The sequence below is a fragment of the Solanum verrucosum genome, unplaced genomic scaffold (assembly GCF_900185275.1).
Source record: "Solanum verrucosum unplaced genomic scaffold, falcon-dt-bn FXZP01000238.1, whole genome shotgun sequence".
NCBI classification, from domain to species: domain Eukaryota; kingdom Viridiplantae; phylum Streptophyta; class Magnoliopsida; order Solanales; family Solanaceae; genus Solanum; species Solanum verrucosum.
Window position 1 is genome coordinate 4443367 of NW_026020630.1, and position 27865 is coordinate 4471231.

The window sequence follows — 27865 nt, forward strand, 5'->3', positions numbered from 1 at the left end:
AATTTAGATGTATTAGTGAGGGGGAAATCAATAAAATGACAACACTTATCAGAGTTAATATCTTAAAAGGTTATTGAAATATGAGAATAGTCCTTAAACTTTGTTTTATATCAATAAAATCACTTAACTTAAGATATTTATCTACAGAAATCATTCAACTACATTTATCATTAAAATCAATTTAATACAAAAAAAATAAAATATTTTTAGGTCATATAAACATGAATGCCATAAATAATATTTTTTTTAAAAAACTCGTTTTATCCTGTTTATCAATGATTCAGTTCTTTGTTTCCAATCACAAATGAAAATAATTAAAATTTGGGTGTAAAATCCATATTCATAAGAGACTCGTTGTCACATTACAACCTGCTAGCAACATTGCTAAATTAAGATCCGCTGTCAAGGAATTGAAAAGAAAAACTATATGTTATTACTCATTAATTGTTTTGGGTTATGCACTATATTACTCATTTATTTATATTATAATTAATATATTTGTATATGGAGACTGGCAGAGGTGGAGCCAAGATTTGATGTTTGTGGGTTTTAAATTTTAAAATAAAATAACATATTAGTTTAATATAACAATCGTTAAATTACAAACAAATATATATAGCCACAAACATATAAGCATATCATTACAATTACACTCGACAAGTTGTTACGTTCTGAAAACGGTAAATGATGCATCATTTAATTTGGTACACTTTCAAATACTTCATTTATTAATATGAAGATTATCTATTTCAAAGTTCTAAATTATTATTTGGTAAAAGGTAGACACTAGATAAGTGTTATATTTTAGTATATATTTTGAACATTTTTTCGATAATCTCAACATTATTTTAAGTAAAATTAAAATTATTAAATTCATCATTAATATTTTTGGGACCTAAAGGGAAGGTTTTACTTGCTTCACCCTTAAACCACTCTTGCCTTGAAAGTTGAAGTTTCGAGAAGCAAATAATAACTTAATTAATATAATCAATTATTAATATGTGGAACAGTCCTAAAATCAAAGATTAAAAATAAGATCTTTGAATAAATTGTTATATAGTGTAAACACAAATTTAAAAAGAAGAAGAAGGGAGAGCCGAGGAGGAACTAAGAAGAGTAAATAGTACTTACCGGGGAAGAGGTCTGCACTCTGACAACCAGCAGCAGTAATGAAGTCGGCAATAAAAATTAGAACCCTAACTTTTTTAGATTAAATTTTGGGTTTAAGGTTTTATTGAATGCTTCAAAAGAAATCAATAATGAGATATTGTATTAGAGTATTACACTATATTTTTGTTACTTACAATTATCTATTTTGAAATTAATAGTCAGATGTTATTTTGGAGTATGATACTACTTTTTTTATTATTTTCAATTATCAATTTTCTGTTTTATTGTTTAAAAAAGAATTTAGAAAAATCTATATAGAAAGAAATGAATTAAAGGAGGGTAAAAGATAGGCACAAAGCACATTATTAATCCAAAATTTTAAAAATCCGAAAAAAATGAATTAAAGAAGGATAAAAGATAGGCACAGAGCAAAAATAAAAAAATCAAATTGTGCTTGGTGGGGTTTGAACCCCCTCCAAAGAAATTAGAGTTGCCCGCGCGCTTACCACTGCACCATCGACCTTAGTTTGATGTGGGTTCACACGCAATATTTACATATATGTGTGCTTGATTTTTTAGTACATATATAGGATCTACATAAAAGTCAGTGGGTTCGTCCGAACCCTCATTTAACATTGTAGCTCCTCCCCTGGATTGGAGTATCTAATCAAAGTAATCAATACATAATTACTTCAGCCAAAAAAATATTTTACGAACAGTGACACAAAATGTAGAAAACGAATATTGAAGCAACGTGGGTATAATGCGGATTTATGTTGAGCGGGTTGAAAATATAAAATTTTAATTTGTGAAATTCATATTTACATGACATATAAAATAAATTTATTTGTTATGGTAAATTTATTTTAATGATAATTTTTTTTAAAAAGCAGAATGTGTTTTCTGAAATTTTATTTATTTGTGGGGATTTTACCTGACATATAAAATAATTTATTATGTCTTATTGAATTTATTTAATGAAAAATATAGTTGAGTGATTTTTGAAGATAAAAACTTTAAGTTGAGTGATTTTATTGATATAAAATAAAGTTTAATGATTTTACAAGATAAATTATCTTAGTTCAATGACCTTTTAAGACATTAACTTCACTTATCATGCTCCTAAACCTTGGATGTCAATATTAATATTGGTGTTTGATTGGTATAGAGTTAAAAAATTAGTACATACAAAAGGTAACCTAAAAATCAAGTAATTTTTCAGAGGGGTACATAAATCGGTTTGGTTTGAGTTTTTTATTTATTAAATTGTATTAATTGTGTTGATTTGCTATAGACAGTGGGCTAATATTGTTAGACCAATCATAGTGTTAGAATATTGGGAGTTGTTTGATACGTGGAATATGGTTAATAATTTTGAAATAAAATTTAAAATAAAATTTATCATGTGTTTAATTTGGGATATTAGCTAATCCTAGAATAACTTTTACGTTGAAATGATGAGGTTAGCTATCACATGTAAAAGGTGAGATGGCTAATTCTATAGGATATTGTGTGCTATACCAAAATTGTACCATAAGAAATAAAAATTAAGATAAAGTTAAGAAAATATCTATAAATTACTCATATTAAATTGTTTTTAGGTATAGAATAATTTTAGAATTGTATGGATTGGTTTGATCTATGTATAGTAACTAATTAAGTACAATACTATTTCTATTTATAGGAGATCTACGAAGGGTATTTATTTATCACCGTTTATAAAAAAATTAACTATGAAATTTGATGCGATCCTAAAATGGAGGAAGTGACATATATTATTTGAATATTATGTAAAATGAACTACTATAACTTAAGATATCTAAAAATCATTTAAAAAATTGATTTGACTTTTCAAATTTTATGTGTCAAATAAATTAAAACCAAAAAAATAATAGTATATATTAGGTTCATGCTAACACGGACTCATGTATCTATTTGTATATATATGTTAGCTTTTCCACCATCTTTTTACTTTCACAAATAAAAAAAAAAAGATCTTAGATATGTAAACAATGAATATTTGAGGTCCAAAGAAATGAAAATGATCATCTTATGTCATTTCTTAAAAACTCAATTTTAGAAAGATTAATTATCAAATTTGTTTCAACGAGAAGAGTATGAAGATGACAGAATGATGACATGAAAAAGCCTGACTTAGTGCCTTAAGGTTGCATACTCCTAATAATGATGTGATGCTTTTAGACAAATCATTCGAGCTTTGCTCAAAGCAGACAATGTCACACCATGTCAGTAGTTTCACAAAGAAGTACATGCATTGTTGACAGAAAAAGAGGATCAACATGTACAAACAGAAGCCAAAATGGAACTATTACATGATATATATATTCATGTACAGTAAAAGCTATAACAGTAACTCTGCATTAAGAAAAATGTACAACAAACATATTCATTTAACACATTGATCCATTCACCTCAAAGGTTTGAAACTTTTGGACTTGCTGAATTCATAGCTTTATCATGAACTACCTCCTCACTAGTTTTCAGGTTTCCCTTATCATCTACCAATTCACTACTCTTCACTGTGTTGCCATTGAGATTCTCAATGACAGTGCTGGCTATGAAACGACCGCTAACTGAACGGCCTAGAGGTGAACCAACTGAGGGAGTAAAATCATCAGAGGAGGAGTCAGATTCCACGGATAGATCTCTCTCTGATGCTGTTGGTTCTAACTCACCTTTAGATTTTCGTGATGATTTCCGAGATACTGCATGTCTTAGGATATTCTTCGCCTTGTCACGGACTCTGCTCTTGTTGGAGCTACTACATTGAACATATCCCTCATGAGCCTCTTTACTATCATCTCGGGGAGTTGTTTCCACCGAATCATTCATAATAAGATTCACCCTGGTCTCCGTTGCGCTCACTGCCTTTAGATTAGCTTGAGGAGATGGAACGGGATCTCCAAGATTTCCAGACCTGTCCTCGCTTTTCTGACTTTTGTGGAAAATGGACCCGATCTTATTTATACCCCTGCTGATTAGATTCGACTTCTTAGATCCACTACCTTCATCAGAATCATCACCCCGAGTAGATCCTCCCCCTCTTAACTTGAAACTTCCTCCCATGGAATCAGCATCAGAACCAAGAACTTCTCCATCGACAACCCGACTCTTTCCCTTTCTCGGTTCCCAAACTTGTGGTACTTCACTGCCAGGGTGGTGTACCCACATGCCAGTCTCCTTCTGCCCTTCTATGTTAATTGGTTCATATGTATCTGCAACTTTTGACGATTGCTTATCCATCTCGGTGGGTAAGAAGCCTCCTTCGGCTGTATCCATCTCATCAGAATTGCTGTCCTGTTTGTTGTCCCTTTTTGCCTGCTCGTATGACTGCTCTGTACACTGAAAATTAATACACATAACTTTTCAACCATCTATGCTTTCGTTAGTAAAAATATATGGCCTACTTGTCACTAGGCCTAATTAATTTAATGGGATCATCTGGAAAACAGAATAAATTGAAGTTGAATCATTTCCAGAAGCAATTCACAGTGATCTCATGAGAAGTGTTGGCTTCGTGACAGCCTAAGTACTTGTTCACTGTAACTCACAGGAAAGAAGTATGTACCTTTTCGCTGCCTTCAACTACAGTTATGGCAATACGTAATCTCCCCGTTTTAACATTACGAAGAGACAACCATATATCATTCCTCTGGCCATCCCTATAATCACAGATGTTTATGGAATAATCTCTGCCAAAAAGAAACATGTTGAGTTAATAAAGCGCACACAAAAACATTTGCATTTACTGAGGCACATTTTGCATAACATTCAAGAGAAGAGAATATGCTGAAAGGATTCTTCAAAAGGGAAAAAATGAATATGATAGCAAATAGATTATGCACCAAGGGGAAGTTTTATTCTTCCAGTGGCCAGTGAAGATCCTACTTTCATCTTCAAATACAAAAGAACTCAAGATATGAACAGGGACGAGAAACACAAAAGACAGCGAAAATCTATCTCTACTTGTCCAAGTCATCATAATACCTCAATAGATAGGAATATGATGTTACTACGAGTATTAGCTTTGCAGGAGATAGCTGAAGCATTAAGATAAGCACACTAAAAGCTGAGAATCAAGCATTGTGGAAGAAGGAACTAAAAGCAAGAGATAACTCGCAAAGAGCAATAGAAGCCACCTAAACATGGAAATCTCTCAGCATAACCCGACCCTTACGTGGTTGGAGTTAACAACTCACTCATAGTATATCCTTCTTTTCCCTTTTTTGGGGATGATAATGATGTCTCGGCCATTGGACGGGAGTCTTGGATTAATTGATAAAGTTATACTGTCATGTGACCAGGAGGTCACAGGTCCAAGCTGTGGAAACAGCCACCTCCAAAAATACAGGGCAAGGCTGTATAGTATGTCCTAATATTCTATTATTAGTGCACCAAGCTGCCCTTTCTTTCTTTTTGATGGTGTCTGGGCAATAGTATATCCTAATATCCTATTATTAGTCTATGACTCTATGTTCCTGCAGTAAAAGGTAAAAGAGAATAGGACAGACCCCAATGTTTCATCCGAAGAAAAATGGTCTTTGTCACGAACGTCTATGTTGAGCATATCATTAGGAGACTCCCATGAACAGACTGGAATCTTGAACTCCTCTTGCCACTGTGGAGCTAATGTCTTCTTCTGAGTCCTAGTCTTGAATCTGTAGGGCCCAAGATGCCCCTTAACATATGGATCAGACAGTCCTGAAAATGATCTCTCAGGTATTTAGCATGTCCTAATTAGATAGATTACAGTAAGAAGCCTGTCAGCTAACCATTTAAATCTGCTGGTTTCAAGTCTTCTGCTTCAAGGACTTCCAAAATAACATGGGCAATGGGCTCCTTGGCATCGATAGAAAACCAGCTTTTGTCTGAAAAGAAAACAAACGATATGGAATTAAGTAGCAGAAATAAAACTTATTTATCCCAAACTGAAGCCAACCAACTCTTATTCCCTTACATTTCCATCCAAACAAGTTATGAACAAATCGCTAATTAATTACTGTAGTATAAACAATGTGAATGAAGAGGATTCATGGAAATTCTCCGCATGAAGATTTGATGTTCCAATTCTGTAAATACTAAATACCTCCACATACAAAATGATTTCAAATATCCATTCATGTGTTGTGGTTTAGGACATCATTCACACTAATCCATTATTGATTTGGGCCTGATAATATTGAGCAACGAGAAAAGAGAGAGCGAGAGAGACAGGTTAGAGTAACTGTTACCTTGTTGGGGTGAGACAAATTTCTCCATATCAACTACCAGCATGTTGGGCTGCAAAATGTCATCCAGACTTTAGTCTAAAAACTCCTTGCGAATCATTAATTAGGACTTTTGGTAACCATAGTACCAGTTGGTGAACTATGCACACCATTTGAGCAAGTGAAAAAGAAGGCCGAGAGTGTATTAATGTGAAACATTTATCACAATATAAAGAGGATCAAGGTCAACACAAAAGACACTTAATACTCCAAGCATGACAGAGGAATAAAGTAAAGAAGACAATGGGAACCACACCTCAACAAGTGTCTGCTCAAATGCAACAGAAAGAAGATTATCCTGAAAAGAAGGCAAAACAAATTTAGAGGAAGTGCACAACTGCCGAGTCATTTACCCAGATACTGAGAGAGACCAATTTAACTAACCAGCCATCCAGCAACTCCAGGAAGTTCTGTCACATCAATCCCATGTGTAAAAATTGGTTTTACAGTCATCTGAAAGTAAGGAGGCTCAGCAAAGCACACCCGCATACGACCAAGAAACGGCCACTTCCTTAGGAACTTCACACCAATCAAGACCTACATGGAAAAAGTTTAGCCCCAAAGAAATTTATTTTGCAATAGCTGGGATCAGATTATGAACATCCATCACATCAATGATAAATCATCAGATTAAGATTGATAAACAAAATTTAGCAAACCACTAAATATCTCAACCTCACAGTGGCTAAACTACCACTGGGAGAAAATTTTCTGAAATTCCATAAGAGAATTAGCATACAACTTTATAACTAGAACTAGAATGTTATAAATCAATGATTCTTTTACTAGCCACAAAGATCAAACAACACTAAAGGATGAACCAGAACATACTCATGTGATGCTAAGTATCTGGAAAAGGCTGCTTACCAATAATATAAAGAATCATGGTGCATATAGTTGATCTGTCAGTACCATTTTGAAATTAGCTGTAAATATTTAATCCATACCCCGTCACTGTCAGATAATACCATCATGCAATCCCATATTTACGTAAATCAACTCATCTGAGATACTGATATCTAGAGTCTAGAATTTTTTATCATCAAAATGTTTCTTTAGGCCCCCTTAAACAATCTTCTAATAAAAGACAACATCAACATCTGAGCTCTTTGTCCTTGTCCGGGAAAGAAAAAGAATATATGAGGGACACGATACACAAGTTGCATAAGTCCTAGAACTTTAAAAGTAGCCTTTTAATCAACTTTTCAGCTAAATGTTGCCAAAGTAAGTAAGATCTGCAAAGCACTTGTATTGTAAGTTAAAAAGCAGTCATGCAAAATCTAAGGTTACATCTAGTTAAGATTTTAAGTTTACCAGACACAAATATTTTAGAACTAAAATGAATCTGATAATGGAGTTTTAAAATATATACCGATACTCCTAATCTGGCCCCCTCACATCTATGAGTTGGCATTAGTTATTTACCTTTCCCTCAATGTGCATTCCCAACAGATGCAACTTTGTCACCATCCCAAATCCCAACCTCTTCTTCAGCTTCGCAGCAAGAATCGCACTCATGTCATCTGCAGAACGAAAGTTCATTCCCAGCTCCAATACCTGCACTCAATATATCTTAGCAAATAAGCACAAATCGAGCAGAACCATACTGATGGAATAGAACAACTTTCTTAAGTCAGGATTACATACAAGGTGATCATCTCCAGTAGATTCACGAAGAACCCTCATTTCCGTGAACATAGGCGGGTTTCTTCCTAAGTAGAGAGACTGCACTGCAATGTCTTTCTGTAGGTTAACAGAAAAGCATCCTAGTAACTTATCTTGCAGAACAAATTAATCCTCATACTGAAGTTATGAAAAATGCTGATTATGTTACAATGATTAATAACTAATGTATTTAACAAAGAAGCCAACAATTAAACCTAAAACACAACTATAATTCAAAGCACACAACAGAGGGGAAAATCAAAACCAAAGCCATTTTACAACTAAATGGTAATTGGTACATAAGTATTCCTACCACAGTCCAAGGTTTGTATTTCTGCATAAACCACGGAATGATAGGGAGGAGAATTTTCTGTGAAACGATATTCTCCATGCATACAGGCCAAATCTTTTCAAGAGCATGGTTTAACCACCTCACTGTTTCAGAATCAGAAAGCACCTGAGAAAAGCCCAAAAAAAAGAAATAAAAATAAACAAAATTGTATTGACTCAAATACCAGATCTATAGCAAGTGACTACCATTATCATCAGTATTCAAACTTAAAAAATCTAATTTGCTTGGCATAATCTAACAACAGCAACAACAACAAAATACCGAGTGTAATGGGGAGATCCCTACCTTATGCAAGTAGAGAGGTTGTTCCCGATAGACCCTCGGCTCAAGAAGGCAAAAACACAACATTTATGGAAACATAGGCAGTAACAACAGCAGGATAGTAAGAAAACCAAGGCATAAGAGACAACAAGTAGTAATAGAAAACTAAAAATGAGAAATGCAGAAACAATAAAATAACAAAAAATACCAGAAATAATACTAATACTACTAGTAGGAAAAGCAAGATAAGAAACTATTACTACTACCCTTCTACCCATATCCTCCACCTCCCCTCCGGTCATGTCCTCGGTAAGCATGTGGTTTGTCATGTCCTATTTGATCACTTCTCCACAAGTTCATTTTAGTGACTTTTGTAAAGTAGTACAGATTCTGGTGTAAAGATGCTACTCGTGAGACCTAGTTAACTATTCAATGTAATTTGGCATAAAGAATCATAGTGCAAAAGAAAATGAACATTCTGGGACCCTTCAACAAAACGTAAAGCTTGGGACTTTTAACAACTGCAAGAAAACAGAATCCTCCATATTTCACTAATAAAACCAAAAAATCTCTCTTTGCAACTTTTTGAATCTTGGAATTTTTTTTACTTTTTGCCCACCAATATTCTTTGTGGGCCTGTTAAATCAAACAACACAAGAAATACATAAAGATATTACAAATTGAGCTGCCAAATACTCACTCGTCGTTGATTCGACTGTCTTTTTTCCTCAAACTGCAATTTCTTCTTTAATCTAGTTACATACTGCTCATTAACCTTCAAAAATCCAACAACAAAAGCCTAAATTGACATCATAAGACCACAAAACCTTAAAGAACAGATAAAAAAAACAGAATCTTGTAATACATACCAGATAAAGATAGATTAGGGAGATGAAATAAACCAAAGGGTGACCATAATTGAAGGAATTAAGCAACCATATTACAATTAACACAATGCCCACATGATGTAGAATTGTAACCTCCGTTATACTTGCCATTTCTTAAAATTTTCCAACCCCAGAAAAAAAAGACTCCCTTTTTATTCCCAATTTACAGTCACTGATCAAAAACAAACACACCCTCACCAAATCTTGACAAAAAAACTCTTTTTTGATTCCTATTTACAGTCACTGATCAAAAATAAACACACCCATCATGAAATGAAAAAAAAAACTCTTTTTGTTTCCTATTTACAGTCACTGATCAAAAATAAACACACCCATCACCAAATCTTGAAAAAAAAAAACTCTTTTTTGGGTCACTGATAAAAAATAAACACACCCATTAAGAAATCTTGAAAAAAAAACTCTTTTTTGCTTATTAATTGCAGTTAATAATGACACCCTAACTCATTAATTGCATTGTTCTTTAACCATTAATTTGGTTTTCCATTTTTTTACACGTAAGTAAAGTACAGTAGTAACTGATTTTGAAAGCAATTGAAAATGTCAATACGGGTCGGGTCAGGTGAATTTTTCAAGAAAATTTTGGAACAACATGGCAAGAGAATTGGAGAATTGCTGGAGATCCGTATTTTTGAAGTTTTCGTTCCAGTTTAGAATTGCCATTTGTAGGTGGCACGTAGAATACACGTGTCTCAAAGAGACTAATGAATAGTGTATGTAGTTTTGTATCAAGTTAAAGATAGGACGGACAAAAATAAGAATATAAACATTACATATTTGTTTTTTCGAAGAGAAAAAGAGATAAATATATCTCTGAATTATCGTAAATAGTATACAGATACTATCTATCATATTTTTATGACATTGATGCTCTTGCCGTCCAAAAACTAGAGTTTTTATACCTTTTATACTAACGGATATGCATGTGTCATAATTTTATCCATCGATTCGATATTTAATATTTATTAAATATCGAATCGACGGATAAGATTGTACCACGTGTCTCTATTTAGTTTTTCGTTAGCGTAAAAGACATATATGCTATAGTTTTTTAACGACAATAATACTAATTACCCAAAAATATAACAGAAGATATCTGCATAATATTTACGATAGTTTGAGAATATATTTATCTTTTTGCCTTTTTCAAATATATAAATGCGATAGTCCCTTTCAACTACTAGAAAAAGAGTGAGAAAACAAGAAAAGAAATTTAAACTTTTTATATATTTGAGTTGAAAGAGACGTGGTCACAATTCAAAAGGAAGAAAAAGTAAAGTGGTTATATTAATAAAATCAACGTGGAGGCAACTTAAAAGGTAATACTCCTTCGTCTAAAACGAATGAATTAGTTTGACTTAACAAGAATTTAAAAAAAATAAAAAAATATAATTTTATTATTTTTAATATATGAAAATATATTTTAATTTTATGATCTGTGACGTGTAAAAGTTTGAAATTATAGGTGGCATCACCTTTCGTGTTAGCACTAAATATTGTCAAATCACTATCAATTGCATATTCAATTAGAAATTGTCGTTTTACTATTAAATTTTCTTTGCTTCTGAAATTTATTTTCTCATTTTCATCATAATATAAAATCATTTACTGTTATTATCTGATGTTTTTTCGTTTTTCTACATCTTCTTCATTTTCTAGCTTCTCCATTTTGTTGCCAAAACCCCATATTTTTCTTCCTTTTAAATCTTATACGACGTCGTTTTCAGCACAAATCATGCCTTGTAAACTTATTTTTCGTCAATTATTCGAGAAGGAATCATCTACCTATACTTACCTTCTTGCTGATTCATTGCATCCTGATAAACCAGCACTGGTAATTTTTTTATTTTTTTTATTTTATATTTAGTTCAAACTTCTAATTTGTATAATCTTGGGTAATGTGTATTTCGATTGACTGGTGAGAGGTAACAAGTATCACGTGAAATTAATCCACGTGTATGTGTTTTATTAATGAATATTTGTGAGTATAACTCTGTTTATCCCTATGATATATATGGAACTGTTAGCGAGATAATATTTAATGTTTTGATCTCTGTGAATATATACCTAAAATTTTATGGAATATTCGAGATGTTCTTCAATAGAATATATACCGCACTTTTAGAGGTGTGAGCTAGACCTTAGAGTTTGAAGATGGATGGAATCATGTTGTAGAGTGTGCTATTTTGACCATATATGGTAAAAATTTGATGTCTATAACATGTTAGCTGGCTCAAACACCACGATTATCAAAGAAAAGAAAAGTAGAAATAGGGAGAGTTATTAGGTACATGTGTTGATGGGAGGTAGCACGTATGTATCCCCATGGAATTCGCCAGATAATATTTGATGTTTTGATCTTTTTTGTGAATATATGTAAAATTTTATGGAATATTTGAGATGCTCTTCGATAAAATATGTTCCCTTTTTAGAGGTATGAGCTTAGAACTTAAAGAGTTTGAAGATGGAGTGGAATCATGTTGTAGAGTGTTATTTTGAATCCGGTAAATATTTGATGTCTACAATATGTTAACTGGCTCGAACACCAAATAGAGAGCGTTATTAGGTACATGTGTTGATGAGAGGTAGCATATATCCCTATGGAATTAGTCGCACAAGCTTAAAGAAGGCGGATTTAGAAAGCAAAAAGAAATAAGAATGAGAGGTTGGTTCAATGGTGAGGTAGCTCGTCTTCAACGTATGGGTCGTGTGTTGGAGTCACACTTCAACTCCTGTTTCAAAAATAGATAATTTATGTCCAACTATGCAAAGTCGAGCAATGCATCATGGAGCTCTAGAATCCATTTTTCTTTTTAGTGTTCAATTTGATTTATCCATCAAAATATGAATTCTATAACTTAAATCAACATTACCTTAGCCTTATGAACTGAAGGCATAGAGATTCATTGGTTTGCTCCGTTCAATTTATGGTAACATATAATCCAACTGCAGTTGATTGACCCCGTGGACAGAACAGTGGATCGTGATCTTGCACTTGTTAAAGAATTGGGATTGAAGCTTATATACGCTATTAACACGCATGTTCATGCTGATCATGTCACTGGCTCTGGCTTGATTAAGGTCGGACTTATTTTCTTTGAACATAATACTTCATTTGCCTATGTTTTTATCAAAATTGTGCATCTTCTGTTTTCTGGTGCTTCATTATTGTTTCCGATGCTGCAGACTAAGGTGCCTGGCGTGAAATCAATCATTTCTAAAGCAAGTAATGCAAAAGCTGATCTTTTTGTTGAACCTGGTGATAAAATCTACATTGGAGATATTTATTTGGAGGTACATATACATATATAGTTATAAGAAATAATCATGTCATACGTGCTGTTGTTGTTGTTATACATGTCTGATAGACTTGCAAACACAGACAATTACCAACAGTTTGTTGTGCAATTGAATCATCAAATCTTGTTAGGGTAGATTCATTTAGACCATCATAATCATCCCTCGGTTGTACAGATGTGGGATCAATGGAGTACAAGAAGAACAGCTACCAACTCTCTTAGTTGGTCGTTACTCATTATAATTCTCCATCAGTTATATGGAGACACCTACCAAAATATTCATGAATATTTGGTTGTAGTGCGGAAATTTACCTTCCATCTTCAAGCTGATAAACTTCATTACAGGTTCGTGCAACTCCCGGTCATACATTAGGCTGTCTTACCTATGTTACTGGAGATGGAGTCAATCAGCATCAGCCAAGGATGGCATTTACTGGTGATGCTCTATTGATAAGGGGATGTGGAAGGACAGACTTTCAGGTACATCCTCCTGGTGTAGTGCGTGATTTTAGTCGAATTAAATGGAAGCCTTTACTTGTTAGTAGTTCGAGATGGACTTCAGGAAATGAAATAAAGTTTTCTGTCTATTAGTATCAAATTTTAATCATTTTCTTACTTTCCTGCAGGGTGGAAGTTCAGACAAATTATATGATTCTGTCCATTCGCAGGCAAGGATATAGTATCTGTTTCCTTCTATGAATATAATAACACGAATGCTCGATTCTTTTCCTATCCTTACTGTTGCTGATTCATTATCATTTTGTGTGAACAGATTTTCACATTGCCCAAAGATACATTAGTATATCCTGCTCATGACTACAAGGGGTTCACCGTAAGGATATATCTATTCATTTTTTTCAGTTTTTGAGGTTGTGGCTCTCAACCTGTTTACATTTGTGCCATTTCATTTTTCAGGTCAGCACAGTGGGGGAGGAGATGCTTTACAATCCACGACTGTCAAAAGATAAGGTACTTCTACACTAGTAGTTCTTACTCTAGTTTTAGTTTCACGCGAAGCACATCCCTTTGTGGCTAAAGTGTGAGGGACATGCTCAATCTACTTTCCTCTGTGGTCGAAAAAACTTGGACAAGATCTGTCTTTAGCTACCGAAGTGGACAAAAATGGGAGTTTAGATAATCTTATTCTGTTTTCACTTGTTGTTCCATTAGTCACATCTCGCGTCTTTTCATTTGCATCATAGAGCTGACTATAGTTTACAAAAAGTTCTAACTATACGCGTCTGTTGTTAATTTCTCTTCTTTTTACTAAGAAAACCTCGTTTGATTCTTGTTACCAATATTGCAGGAAACATTCAAGAATATCATGCAAAGTGAGTTAGCCATTCAATTTTTTTTCCTTTTTCCCTCTCAACAGCTTTTCTCTAATCTTTAGTTGCTGATGAAAATCACTTCTTTCCTACAGATTTGAATTTGTCATATCCAAAAATGATCGATATCGCGGTTCCATCTAACATGGTTTGTGGATTGCAAGAGACGAAATCTGATCTCTAATCTCAGATCTCTGGTTTGATCATTTCATTGTGCCAGAAACTGTAAATTTAGAGCAATGTATACACATTTAGAAGTGCAAACATACTATGTATGTTTTGATGGAAATGTTTAATAATGGTTTATTCAATGAGTTTGTAAGAGCTTTGTTGTGATATAATATGAATAATGAGTGTTTATATGATACATCATAATATCACATATTTTTTCATAATGAGTCACTCTACTCTACCAAAATATCACCAAATCATATTTTGTCGAGGAGCTTTTACCTTTTCGTTTTCTTAATAACTTGAACCACAAACTTAAGATTGGAAGTGATTGATGTTTACCATCCGATCAATAGCAGGTCAATAGAATAAATTTCTCTATTAATACTTATTCATATGCCATAGTTAATTAGTGATTTGTTTTTTCTAATAAAAAAATAGTTTAGTGTGTTGCTATCTCCAACATGAGGGTCACTTTTCAACATTGTCAATACTTATCTAGAAACCATCAAGATTAGTTTTTTTTTTTTTTTTAATAATTTGAAATGTGGTTGGACATATCCACGTGGAGGCTCATAATTAGTCAATCATAACTACATAGCCAACGAATACCAGCTCACTAAAATGTTGATCCAAAATTCCCAACTCAAAACTTAGAAAAATTCAACAATTCAATGAGTGAAGAAGGCAAGGAGAGTCACCATCACCACCACTTCCCCCATCATCACCACCACTTCCCCCACCATCACCACCACGGAGAAGACCAACCGGCGGCAGTGTCGGTACCGGTGCCGCCACCGGAATATGGAACTTTTCAAGCATCTTCTCAACCGGTGATGGGATTTCCTCAGCCGGTTCCGCCGCCTGGCGCTACGGGGGCACCTACACCTGAATACTATGCTCATGGTTATCAAGCTGTTCCAGGTTGTTGCTCCTATACTTTGTCCTGTTTGGCTATAAATTTTGAAGTTGAAACTCGAAAATTTGAGTTTTTAAAGTTGTGAATTTTGTAATTTGAGTTTGTGTTTGGATATGCTTGGAAAAAAATTGAACTTTTGTAAGTGAAACTGAAATTTCTCCCAAAAACTAGTCTACACAGGGTTTTAAAAATTGTTTTTGATTTGGGTGGAGCCACCCTTATAAATAAGAGATCGGAGAACTCAATAGTTTTGGCTCAAACTTATAATCTATTTAGAACTCATGAAGCAAAAACGATTGTGATTCAGAACTCGTAAATTAAAAATCTTGGCTTTGTCTTTGATGTTATTTTCATGGTTCAGGACGGATTTGACTTTGATATGGACAATATAGTTGAACTAACTTGAAATGAAGCCATAAGAAACTTGTGGTAGGTTGTACAAATAGTCAAATGATGATTTTTCATAGAAGCATAATTATAAAGAATTCATAACTCAGAGGCGGATCCAGGATTTAAATTTGATGGTTCAGTCTTTAGGCTTTTACCGGTGAACTCATTATCCTTTATATTTGTTGATTTTAGTGATTTTTTTTTATATATATATTCATGCTCCATGTCGAAAATGTTGGGTTCGATTGATTTTATACTAGATATGCTTGTGCCTATCCTGACCTCAGATAGTTTCGATTGAAGCTTAGTTGATTTATTGATTAGCTACAGTTCATCCTGGTGTTACAAATGACAGAACATGATATATCCTATTAAGAGGGACTAGTCTTGCAAGATCATACTTTGTTATATTTTTAAGGGCCTATGATGAGACTATCGATGAGTTCTATCATTTGGAGCATCAGTATTATTTGTTAATTAGAGGTTCCGAACTATTGTCACTTACAATTTTCTTCCACTTTTCCTATTTTTTTAGGTTATACTGCTCCTGATCCTGAGGGAAGACCTGAGAGACATCATCGCCTTCCTTGCTGTGGCATTGGTCTCGGATGGTTCTTGTAAGTTCCCTTTTTCTTTTCCCCTCAATCAATCAGCATTCGACTTGAATTATTAGATGTTCATAATGCTTTGTGCTTTTTAGTAACATATGCTTCTTGTGTACTAGTTATCTACCATACGAGTAATACTAGTCTATAGACTTGCTCAAATATATACAGAGGCTAAGTGATGGTCTGTCTTTGTTATCCCACTGCTTTTATATTCTAATATCTTGATTCACTTGCCCTTTCTCCACAAGGAAGATGCACTATTTGTTGTTTCTTGTCTTGATTAGTAAAGGGTAAATGTGCCTTGCAAATCTAGTGCTAACAGATCCAATCTCCAAATACATACCTTCAAAGTCCAAGGAATTCGATGAAAAGTAAACAAACACTTCTTGAATGTTCCTCGAAAGGGTGCTGGAAATTGTGTCCTTGATCTTTGAGTTTATGATCAAAAACACACCCGGACTATCGTTTTTTAGTGAGTTTCACAACCCAAATATTTGTTGTTCCCTTTTTCTACCTGAACTATCATTATCTATGTATTAAAACATACCTCAACTATCAAGTAGGAAAAGAGAACTAATAGTTGAGGTGTGTTTTCATTCATATATAGATGGTGATAGTTCAAGTATAAAAAAGGAATAATTGATAGTGGTGGATGTGAAACTCGCGAAAAAAAGTGAGTTGAATTTGGATTTCTTGATAGTTACTATACTATATTTGTTGATGTTTAAGGAACATTGGTAAGATTGACGTTTGAAAGTTTATCTTGACTAGTATCAATTGATTAAGTAAGATACTAGAATCCTGCAATCTGACCTTATGTAATTCAAGTTGTCTCACATTCGATGATACTTAGCTGTTTGTTTTATTTTTTTGAAGGTTCATTATCGGTTTCCTTCTTGCTGGCATCCCTTGGTATCTAGCTGCATTTGTCCTGCTTTGTGCACAAATTGATCCTCGAGAGAAACCAGGATACATCGCGTCCACCATTGCTGTAAGTCATCTTTTTTCTTAGGCAGCAAATGTATTAACTGATGATGTGCTTTTGCCTACAAAGTCAAGGTTTTTCGACTTAATCAGAATATGAAAAACAAAACCATACAATTCTGCCAATTTGCGTATAGCAACTTAATGTCTCATGTAAGGTAATAATACTATTCTGTGTTGCATTGCAGGCTGTTCTTGCTACTTTTGTCCTCGTATTTGGTTTGTCGAAGGATTGACTGGAGAGTGGTGATCAATCTGTTTGTATTCATATCGGAACGTTATCTGGCTTTGCTTAATTTGCATTTTTTTCAGTAAAAATTCCATATCTTTGATACCTTGTATTTTTAAGATCTGCTTGTGAGTAGTGATATGTGCTTTTAAGAGTATATGCATTGTGTAATTAAATTGAATTTACATTATATCGCACCAGAATTCTCCGATAACATGTATTACCAATGGGTTAGAACTTACTTGTGTTCTGTGATGAGCAGTGTTATATGCTCGTGGGAAGTAGTAGGTATCCGATGTTATAGTCAATGTGAGTGCAACTTGATCACTATTTTGACTATATAAAATGTGTTTGTTTTGTACCAATAACCACTTTTATGGCCTTGTACATAGAAGTTGAACAAATGTTGTCTTTTAATTGAAATATATATTTTTCAGAAATATTAGTTAATGTTCAATTACTTGAGTCTTAAAGATCTGTGGATTAACATTTTGAGATAAAGATTTAACCTTTTCTTTTGTAGTTTCTTTGAATTTCAAACTCTACAGGTATTCTGGATGTTTACTTGTGAGTTGTAAAATCTGAAACTTCAGAACGACTACTATTTTTAAGAGATAATGATTAAAAAAAACAATTGAAGTATCAACTTTTTATGAGTTTCATATCTAAAATATCATGTGTTTATGTTTCCTATCTAAGTAATCACTAACTATTTATCAAAAAAACACCTCAAAACTAACTAAACCAAGTATTTGAATACAATCCCAAAAAGTGTGTGACAACTTTATTCGCCCATAAAATTTCGTCCATATGGCAGCTAACTCATTAATTCTGATGCGTGTTTTGATAAATATTTGTTCATAGTTCAGCAGAAAAAAACTCGCAAAAAAAATGATACTTCAAGTGTATTATTTTTTAAAACCATTATCTCTTTTTTTAATTATAGAAATTGAAAATTAATTATTTTTAAATTTTTAATGTAGGATACTCTAGTAATTAGTATACTCCATTTTAGACCTCAATTATTTTTGCAATATAAAATAGGATAAAAAATCAAGATAGGATGATATAGCTTGGAGATATAGTTCAAATCTTCTCAAGCCTTGTGATTGGCTAATCAAACACAACACAAAATATTTCCAACCACAATTTCTACTTGTGCAATATTAGCCACCCACGTAGGATTCTCACTTTCTCTATACAAATAACAACCAATTCCCTCTTTAGAACCATCCACATTTGCCAAGCACAAAATATATTTAAAAAAACTCAACTTTGAGAAGTTGAAGAAAATGGCATCAATGGCAGCAACAGCAAGCTCCACCACAGTTGTTAGAGCAACACCATTTTTGGGCCAAACCAAGAATGCTAACCCTCTTAGAGATGTTGTTGCCATGGGCTCTGCCAGATTCACCATGGTATATATACATTATATCCCCTTTTCTTTTCCATGTTTTAGTTTTTATGCGAGTTTATCTTGTATTCATAAGCTCTGGAAACAGTTTCTTGCAGAAATGTAGTTTAAGGTTACATACAATACTCTTGTGAAGTTGTGGTCTGGCCCTTTTCAAACCTCACACACGAGAGCTTAGTGCACCAGACTGTCTTTTTTTTTTCTTTTCCTACTAGATTTTTATGTGACCTGTTTCTTTTTTCTCATCTTATCAGAGTAATGATTTGTGGTACGGACCTGACCGTGTCAAGTACTTGGGACCCTTTTCTGCTCAAACTCCTTCATACTTGAACGGAGAATTCCCTGGTGATTACGGATGGGACACTGCTGGTTTATCTGCTGATCCTGAGGCCTTTGCCAAGAACAGAGCTCTTGAGGTACAGTTATTTGTACACTTCTCTAAATTTCGACACACTTACCAAAAAAGAGTAAGGTCTGCATACACTCTATGCTCTCCAGACCTCACTCATTTGGGATTTCACTGGATATGTTGTTTGGTTGTTTGCTGATTAACGTTGAACTATATAGGTTATCCATGGAAGATGGGCAATGCTTGGTGCACTAGGTTGCATTTTCCCAGAAGTTCTTGAAAAATGGGTGAAAGTAGACTTCAAAGAACCAGTATGGTTCAAAGCAGGAGCACAAATCTTCAGTGACGGTGGACTTGACTACTTGGGAAACCCAAACCTTGTCCATGCTCAGAGTATTCTAGCTGTGCTAGGTTTCCAAGTGGTTCTGATGGGACTTGTTGAAGGTTTCAGAATCAATGGACTTCCAGGAGTTGGAGAAGGCAACGACTTATACCCCGGTGGCCAATATTTTGACCCACTCGGCCTTGCTGATGACCCTACCACATTTGCTGAACTCAAGGTGAAGGAAATCAAGAACGGAAGACTAGCTATGTTCTCCATGTTTGGTTTCTTCGTTCAAGCTATTGTTACCGGTAAAGGCCCTCTTGAGAACCTATTGGATCACCTTGACAACCCTGTTGCTAACAATGCTTGGGTTTACGCCACTAAGTTTGTTCCTGGAGCTTAGATTTATGTTTCAATTCATTGAAAGTACTACTTTTGTGTAACTGAAATCTTCAGAAATGCAAATATCTTGTAGATGAAAATCATTTCAAGTTTTGTTTACTAACATTTTTCCTAACTCGTAGAGATAAAAGAGGTTATGAGCACGAAAATGAAAGCAGTAACAACACCAAACTATTAGAATAGAAAAATTGGATATAACAATTCCATTTACTGAACTCACTCAAATCTATTCTATATTCAATTTTTCTGTTCTTTACATCACCAAACCTAATCGAAAATCATAAATCCAACAGAAAAATCGATACAAAACTAACAAATCTCTAAGAGCTAGTGAATTTGGTAACCGCCTTAGTACCCTCAGAGACGGCGTGCTTAGCCAATTCACCGGGAAGGACCAATCGAACAGCAGTTTGAATCTCCCGAGAAGTGATGGTAGGCTTTTTGTTGTACCTAGCAAGCCTAGAAGACTCCTGAGCAAGCTTCTCGAAGATATCATTGATGAAGCTGTTCATGATTCCCATAGCCTTGCTTGAAATTCCTACATCTGGATGAACCTGTTTCAGCACCTTGAAGATGTAGATCTTGTAAGTCTCGATCGACTTCTTCGATCTCTTCTTCTTCTTGTCTCCGGCAGCAGCAGCTCCGCCGTCCTTGGGCAGCTTCTTGCCGGCCTTTGATTTCTCAGCGGCGGCGGCAGGAGCCTTCTCAGTTGCTGGCTTCTTCTCTGCGGGTTTCTTCTCTGCCTTTGGTGCCATTGAAGGGAAAATTTCAGAAATTGGGGGGATTTTGGAGTTTGAATTGAGTGAAGTGAAAGGGATGAAGAGATTTATTATATAGGAGTTTGGGGCTAGATGTTTATTGGTTAGTTTTGGATGACGCGGATCGTCAATTTGAACCGTTGGATGTGATAGTCAATCAACGGTGTAGAAGGAAGGAAGAATTAAATTAAAGTGGATTTTCCTTCCTAATAATTAAAGATTAAAGGGTATGCATATGATTATAATTAATATCAAGATTTTGGTTTTAAAAAGGAATAAATATAATTTCAATTTTTATAGCGGAATTAGTAAATATTTCTTAAGGGTTATTTTGTGTTTAAAAGCTTTTCAGCAATATTAATACATTTTTAATTTATTTTTTTATATATCTACATGATATTTGAGTGTATGAAATTTGAATTAGATTCTAAATTATTTGGTTAGATAATTTATTTGAACTTTATGAATTAAGTAATCCATTTTATTTTTCAAAATTAAGATTTATTTTATTTTGAAGCCAAAATTTATGACACGTGTCAAGTTGACTTGATATTTCAGTCAAATTCAAGACTAACAAGATCATGTCACGTGTTTAAATGATATGATAATAGTCTTATCACAATAATATTTGTGATAAATATTTAGCCGATCAAAATGTGGTAAGAGGAGTTCATTAACACGTAGACCGCCTATTCCAACAATATAAATAGAGAGATTACATAACTTTTTGAGGACATATGTCAAGCATCGGAAAAATATTATCATCAACTACATGTTCAAAGTGTTGTCTAACATTTTTAATGATTGAAATACAATTATCGTGTAATTCGAGAAATATGCTTCAAAGGTCCTCAAACTACCAAAATATCAAAAGCACAACATAATTGTACCCAACAAAATTAATCAATAAAGTTACATTTTTCCTTTATTTTTATTTTTGACTATAGTTAATTTTCAACACTCAAAATTTTATTGCAAATAATCAAGACATACAACTTGGAAACGAATTTTGTTGTATATAATATGATCAAAATATACAATTTGCATATGATTTGTATACAATTATGTTGTTATATTTTGTATGCCATCTATATGCATCATGATACATTAGTCATAAAAATAACATACAACATATTGTATATATAGGGGTCTTACAAAGTAACATCCTCCTCCATCACCTCCTCATCCTCTTTCAATATAGAAATTCAATTAAAACTACAATTCTAATTTTCACCAAATTTCCTCAAAAATTGGCACTAATTACTTGCTTTAACATGATTTTTGAGTTTTCAAAAAGTAGAAAAAAAAAATTTAACAAAATATTTACAATTTAGTTAATATATACATGTAAAAAATTTTGAGTTTGGTCCATATAAAATTTGAACTTAATTAAAAATTATTTGGTACAATGGTTTATTTGAACTTTATAAATTAAGTAATCTATTTTATTTATCAAAATCAAGATTTATTTCATTTTGAAGCCTAAAGTCATGACATATGTCAAGTGACTTGATATTTCACTTAAATTCAAGATCAACAAGATTATGCCGTTTAAATTCAAGAATCAATCAAAAGTGTGTAGTATCCAAAATGACATGTTTTGCCAATAAAAAATAGTCTTATCACGTTGCATTTGTGATAAGCATGAACCAATCAAAATGCGCTAAGAGAGTTCATTAACACTTGAACTGTCTACCCAACATTTATAAATTGCGGGAGATTGCATAACTTTTTGAGAACATCCATTAAACATTTGAAAAAAATATTATCGACCACATAGTTCTTCAAAATGAGCATCAACAAGGTTATTTTCGAGGATTAACCCAAAATAATTAAGTATTATCCGATATTTTTAATGATCGAAATACATTTTTAAGAGGTCCGAATTATCGTGCAATTCGAAAAATATGATACTAAAGATCCTCGTATCACAAAAAAAAAAATAGCAGAGAAGAATCAAACAAACAACATAATTGTTCTCAACAAGACTCACTAATAAAATTATCTTTTTTCTTTGGCCGTAGTTAATATTCAACACACAAAATTTTGTATGAACAATCAAGACATACAACTCATACACAAATTTATTGATGTATACAATCTGGTCAAAATATACAACTTGCATATAATTTGTATACAGTTGTGTTGTTGTATTTTGTATGCCATACATATATGTATGCATCTTATGTGTAGGGTATATCACTTTACATCTAAGCTCCAACAATACATTAGTGGTTGTTAATGAAACATCCAAGTCCTTATAACTAATATATATTTATGGCTCAGAAGATTTACTTGATGAAAGAATGAGAGAGAAAGAAAGAAAATGAGAAGGAGTGGAGCTTAATCCTATACTTGTTATTTTATTGTTTTTTAAATATCTTATGAAAAAATATTTGATCATAAGATTAGAGAATTACCATAGCTTGAGTCATGTCGAGAGAGAAAGGGTATTTTTTTTTTACATAAATATAAAGTTTCTCCTAATTAGAGTTGTCAAAAAGGGTCAACCAGCCTCACCAGACCCAAGCCTCGCGGATCAAGGAATTTGATGGCTAGGGCGGGGCGATCCTTTATTTGGAAGGACCTGAAAATGCTCAACCCAACTCAAGAAGGGCCACAAGCTGGGGCAGGCTAGCCTTTCTTCTTCTTTTTTTTCTTTTTTTTTTTCAAACTTAAAATTCTATAATATCAAGAAAAAGAGAAGATTTTCAAATCAAATATGATAAACAATGGTGGTGTTTCAATATTATTAGTAAAACTTTAATGTGATTAGCACGTATCTAGGATACTAGCTGCGTGAGATACATATATCTATATGATGCATCCCAAATACGCGAACGAGAAAACAGAGTGACGAGCGAGATGAGAGGGAGGCGAGGGCGTGGGATTTGTCTTTGTATCCAAGATACATGTGAATCCACTTAGATAGAATGTAACTAGAACAAATTACACCTAATTTTGAATTCATGTATTCCAAGATACATGTATCTGACGTACCAAAATTTGATAAGATTCGTAATATTACAATATAGCGTACATCTAATTAATTAGCTCATACACTAGTGATATTTCTATAAGTTACCCTTAAATAAATAGTTTTGGCCCATGAGACGACCCCGGCCCAGCCTCAATCAAGCCTCAAGGATCGAGGGCTTATATGGGTCGGACTTATAATCCATAATTTTAAATGGGCTTGAAAAATCCTATCCCAACAAACGGATTAGGTTGGGCCGGCCCCATGGGCTAAGCCCATTTTGACGTCTCTACTCCTAATTTTAAATGCCATAATTTGAACCCTATTTTACTTAAGTATGTATTTAAGTGAATAAAACCTACTTCTTCTCACTTTTTTTTAGTGATAAGAAATAACCTGCAGCTATTCTTTGGCTGCGCATAGATAACAACCCTAGCTAACCCTAACTCCTATGCAGTAGTTTGCAAATGACACAGAGCTAATTTACACTAGTCAAGCTCGATTCAGAAGGTAAATCTTTTGCTTTCAAGCTCTTCAATCGATCTACTGCTCCCTCTTAATAGCAGACACCCATGCTTTGATTCGAAAGCCCTAGCCGTCCCCAGGTATTCAGTGTCTCGTTCGATAGGACCATGAAGAAATGACTCTCTTTTTTTTCCTCCTCGAAAGCAAGAGATTTCGAACTTGATATCAAAAATCCCACGCCCAAACTATCAAGCCAGCCTGAAGGGTCAATTCTTCTCACCTTCTTCCACTTACTGTTGCTGATTTTGTATTTATGGAAGAGATTGTGACTAGTGGCGGAAGAGGAAGATTGAACAGAAAATAAAAATTGCGGCTTTCCCAACTTATATATATATATATATATACGGTACGCCCTTTGCTTCTTCTGCTTTTTTGCATTCTTCACATGTTTGATCCCTAAATAGATTAAAAATCTTTTATTATTGTTAATTTTGCTGGTAAAAAATCTGATATCTTAGAGCTTTTGATTTCAAGAACACTTTTTTTTTCCAACTTATGGCAATTCCAAAATGACCCATTACTGTTTCTTTTTGCCAGCATCTGTGTGTTTTCTGTGAAATTTGATAAGTGGGGGAGATGGAATGGGTGTAAAATTAGTTTATCTATGGAATTGTCCTATTTTAGTTAAATAATAAATGAAGATCCCTTCATGTATAGTGAAGTAGTAGATAAAAGGAAAAGAATTTATCAAATGATGTGTTACTGTCCAAATAAAAAAGATGTCATCTTGTTTATAAGTCTCCTTTTAATAGAAAATAAGGAACTTTTCTGTTAAAAGCTTATGGAATTTACATACTAAAAATATCAGAAGTAAAATAACTTAGATTCCTGTAAAATGTGTTAGTTGTTCCCCTAACTTACACTAGAGTGATTAAGGACATGTAAGGACATGTATGATGATGCTAAGGCTTGGGTCTGGACTATGGGAGGTGACTCGGAACGTTTCCAGGTCGTGATGGAGTTGCACTAAGGATTACTTTAGTCCATCTTTATTTGCATTGGCTATGGATATACTTAAGCGTCACATTCAAGGATAGGTGCCTTGGTGCATGTTATTTGCATGTGGCATAGTTCTGATTGAGGAGACATGAGGGGGACTTAACACAAGATTGGAGGTTTAGAGACATACTTTTGAGTCAAAAGGTTTTAAGTTGAGCATGACCAAAATTGATTACTTGGAGTGCAAGTTGAATGACGTGTCTTATGAAGGGGATGTGGACGTGAGAGGCTTGACACACATGTCATCCCTAGGAGAGGAAGTTTCAAGAACATGGATCAGTGTTTCAAGGTAATGGGGAGATTGACGAGGATGTCACTCATCGTATTGGGGCAGGGTGATGAAATGGAGGCTAACATCCGGTGTTCTGTGTGATAAGAATGTACTACCTAAACATAAAAGTTAGCTCTACCGAGTGGCGAATGGTGGATAGACTGAGTCTGCTATATGAGGCGAAATGTTGGTCTATTGAGAATTCTCATGCTCAGAAGATGCGAGCGACGGAGATGAGGATGTTTGGAGAATGTGTGGTGTATGAAGAGAGATAAAATTAGGAATAAAGATATTCAAGACAAGTTAGGAGTGGCTCCGGTGCAGGATAAGATGTGAAAAGTGAGCCTGAGATGGTTTGAGCATGTGAGGAGGAGAGGTGCAAATGTTACGATTATGAGGTGTGATTGGTTGGTCATAGTAGCTTGAGGAGTAGTAGAGGTAGGCCTTAAAAGTATTGAGTGAGGTGATTAGACAATATATGAAACATCTCCAATTCATCAAGAACATGACTCTTGATAGAAAGGTGTGAAGGTTGATGATTAGGCTAGAAGGTTAGTTAGTTGGCAAGAGTTCTCGTTCACTTTCCGGGAGTATTAGTATTATTCGTTTCTTTCCCTTATTTTTTAGATTTCTCTCACTAGATGCTGCTTCAATATCTTATTATCTTGATTCTATTTGTTGTTATTGCCTCTTTTTCATTGTTTGCTCAGCCAAAGTTTTTTTTCTAAAACAACTTCTCTACCTTCTCAAAGGTAGGGGCAAGGTATGCGTTCACTCTATCCTCCCCAAACCCTACTTGTAGGAACACATTGGGTTTGTTGCCTATACATTGTGAAAAGTAGATGATTTAGAATCTAGATAATTTTTTATGACAAGGGAAACCGCAGCCGCTACCCTTTGGGTCTAGATCATGTTAAGTTGCTAATAAGTTTCCTAAATTCATATTTGTCCAATTATGTGAACGTTTGAAGATTTCCTTTAATAAAGTAGGGTGCAATTTAATGTGTGTTTCATAAATAGATTCCAAGTAATTACCAAAATTTGATTATCTTAAGTAAAATACAATGACTAGCACATTTAATTTTGAAGCATTTCATCTGACCAGAAAGGCTATTTCAAGTGGAAAAAACTATCCACCTCCAACGTTGAGGTTGGGGGATTGAATCACCAAAGGAACAAGGTGGAGAGAACCAATATTGACTCCTAGGGACAAAGGGGCCTGAGGTTGGTAGATTTAGGTTACCATATAAAAAATAATTGATCTCTAGTCAGATACAGAACCACAACTGAAGGAACACTCAAATTGATTAAAGTCGCAATAATAATCATGACACTTGAAAAATAGACCAAACAACATATAGCTTGATAAAAAAAATTGTGAAGGACTGAGAAAGCAGATATTTCATCTTCCCTATAAGTATGCCTAAACATTACAACATTTGTTCGTTATTATTTCTGGCTCCAAGAAAAGCTTTGACACGCCGATGAATAAAATGATACTTCAGGAGTTCACTTATTTGAGTATCATCATCGTCATCGTCATCTATCGACTTCTCATATGATAAATCAACTAGAGGCAGTAACTCACCTTTATCTAGCAAAACAAGGCTTTCCTCGTAATTGTCATAATTAAAAGAGTATATATGGTACCAACAATATTGATGCTTTCATTTGTTTCCATCTCAGGATTATACTTAGCTAGCATCCCCGTCATGTCTGTCAACAATATTTTACGACAATCAGTAACAGCTAGTACCATACCTAAATTCCCCTGGCCCAGTGCAACATTATATTCTTTGCTCCATGAATCCGTGTCTCCATACTTTTTCATTTCCCAAATGGAGCAACTGCTGCTCCAAACACATGTATCATACTGATACAAAACAAGTCATTCATTAAGCTTTGCAACATTTAAATTCTTAGGGGGTTCATTAACCAAAAATTCTGGTAATGATAATTCCTGAAAAATTTCCTAATTGATATCAAACATCACAATCAAGTTCTCCACCCTTCTCTCTCCATTCCTCTTGTATGCAGTCCAGTGGACTTTCCCACAAATTTCAACCTGTGTCCAGAAATACTCTACGACACAAATATCTGGAATAAAACAATCAAAACCCTTCCAGATTCCTAAACTAAGTGCATAAATCTCGACCCTAGGTGGCAGCAAGTATTGACCATCACCATGAGCATAGGCCATCCTCACAACCTTGTAATCTCTTATTTTAATATCAAAGTTAAACCCAAGGACAAACGTGTAACTCCCTGAATGTCACAGCAAAGAGGAGTCATTGAGAGGGTGAGGCATCTGGATATGCTGGGATTCCAAAGTACCA

The 27865-nt window shown here is 34.1% G+C and overlaps 5 protein-coding genes across 7 annotated transcripts in view; 3 read left to right on the forward strand and 2 right to left on the reverse strand.

Moving 5' to 3' along the window:
- LOC125811776 (chlorophyll a-b binding protein 13, chloroplastic) overlaps nt 1-20079 on the forward strand; it is a 69079-nt gene extending 49000 nt beyond the window's left edge. Inside the window, exons 2-4 of the mRNA XM_049491317.1 lie at nt 18784-18927; nt 19178-19339; nt 19491-20079. Coding sequence (XP_049347274.1) covers nt 18802-18927; nt 19178-19339; nt 19491-20000 — 798 coding nt within the window. The 5' untranslated portion in view covers nt 18784-18801 and the 3' untranslated portion in view covers nt 20001-20079. The remainder of the gene's footprint in view (nt 1-18783; nt 18928-19177; nt 19340-19490) is intronic.
- Nucleotides 3528-9932, reverse strand: LOC125811769 (C2 domain-containing protein At1g53590-like). 3 transcript variants are annotated; one of them, XM_049491310.1, is made up of 13 exons: nt 9865-9932; nt 9546-9724; nt 9377-9451; nt 8377-8520; nt 8046-8141; nt 7824-7955; nt 6783-6935; nt 6655-6696; nt 6363-6411; nt 5904-5999; nt 5643-5832; nt 4700-4823; nt 3528-4473 (listed from the first exon to the last, which is right to left on the reverse strand). In XM_049491310.1, exons 2-13 carry the CDS (start codon nt 9672-9674, stop codon nt 3544-3546), a joined length of 2160 nt encoding a protein of 719 aa, XP_049347267.1. In that variant the 5' UTR covers nt 9675-9724; nt 9865-9932; the 3' UTR covers nt 3528-3543. The 3 variants fall into 3 exon arrangements, with proteins under 3 accessions (XP_049347267.1, XP_049347266.1, XP_049347268.1); XM_049491309.1 differs by lacking the exon at nt 9865-9932 and having other exon boundaries at nt 9546-9782; XM_049491311.1 differs by lacking the exons at nt 8377-8520; nt 9865-9932 and having other exon boundaries at nt 9546-9751.
- On the forward strand, nt 11203-14540 carry LOC125811775 (persulfide dioxygenase ETHE1 homolog, mitochondrial-like). Its single transcript, XM_049491316.1, has 9 exons — nt 11203-11415; nt 12534-12662; nt 12768-12875; nt 13226-13360; nt 13507-13548; nt 13653-13712; nt 13796-13849; nt 14187-14211; nt 14304-14540. Exons 1-9 carry the CDS (start codon nt 11203-11205, stop codon nt 14390-14392), a joined length of 855 nt encoding a protein of 284 aa, XP_049347273.1. The 3' UTR covers nt 14393-14540.
- LOC125811780 (60S ribosomal protein L18a-like protein) lies at nt 15012-17699 on the forward strand. Its single transcript, XM_049491321.1, has 4 exons — nt 15012-15303; nt 16224-16305; nt 17173-17287; nt 17469-17699. The coding sequence occupies exons 1-4, from the start codon at nt 15054-15056 to the stop codon at nt 17514-17516; spliced, it is 495 nt and encodes a 164-aa protein (XP_049347278.1). The 5' UTR covers nt 15012-15053; the 3' UTR covers nt 17517-17699.
- Nucleotides 20080-20168: 89 nt separating the features above from the next.
- LOC125811781 (histone H2B-like) lies at nt 20169-20762 on the reverse strand. Its single transcript, XM_049491322.1, has one exon. The coding sequence runs from the start codon at nt 20752-20754 to the stop codon at nt 20320-20322; it is 435 nt and encodes a 144-aa protein (XP_049347279.1). The 5' UTR covers nt 20755-20762; the 3' UTR covers nt 20169-20319.
- Nucleotides 20763-27865: the final 7103 nt, after the last annotated feature.

Excerpts from the sequence above, each read along its gene's own strand:
- LOC125811781 (XM_049491322.1), bottom strand. The coding sequence starts at position 20,754 with ATGGCACCAAAGGCAGAGAAGAAACCCGCAGAGAAGAAGCCAGCAACT.
- LOC125811775 (XM_049491316.1), top strand. The coding sequence starts at position 11,203 with ATGTTTTTTCGTTTTTCTACATCTTCTTCATTTTCTAGCTTCTCCATT. Across the intron at positions 11,416-12,533 it reads ATCCTGATAAACCAGCACTG|TTGATTGACCCCGTGGACAG; the intron begins GTAATTTTTTTA and ends ATCCAACTGCAG. Across the intron at positions 14,212-14,303 it reads ATTCAAGAATATCATGCAAA|ATTTGAATTTGTCATATCCA; the intron begins GTGAGTTAGCCA and ends TCTTTCCTACAG.
- LOC125811780 (XM_049491321.1), top strand. The coding sequence starts at position 15,054 with ATGAGTGAAGAAGGCAAGGAGAGTCACCATCACCACCACTTCCCCCAT. Across the intron at positions 15,304-16,223 it reads TGGTTATCAAGCTGTTCCAG|GTTATACTGCTCCTGATCCT; the intron begins GTTGTTGCTCCT and ends CTATTTTTTTAG. Across the intron at positions 16,306-17,172 it reads ATTGGTCTCGGATGGTTCTT|GTTCATTATCGGTTTCCTTC; the intron begins GTAAGTTCCCTT and ends ATTTTTTTGAAG.
- LOC125811769 (XM_049491310.1), bottom strand. The coding sequence starts at position 9,674 with ATGGCAAGTATAACGGAGGTTACAATTCTACATCATGTGGGCATTGTG. Across the intron at positions 9,452-9,545 it reads CCCTAATCTATCTTTATCTG|GTTAATGAGCAGTATGTAAC; the intron begins GTATGTATTACA and ends GGATTTTTGAAG. Across the intron at positions 7,956-8,045 it reads CTACTGGAGATGATCACCTT|GTATTGGAGCTGGGAATGAA; the intron begins GTATGTAATCCT and ends TATTGAGTGCAG.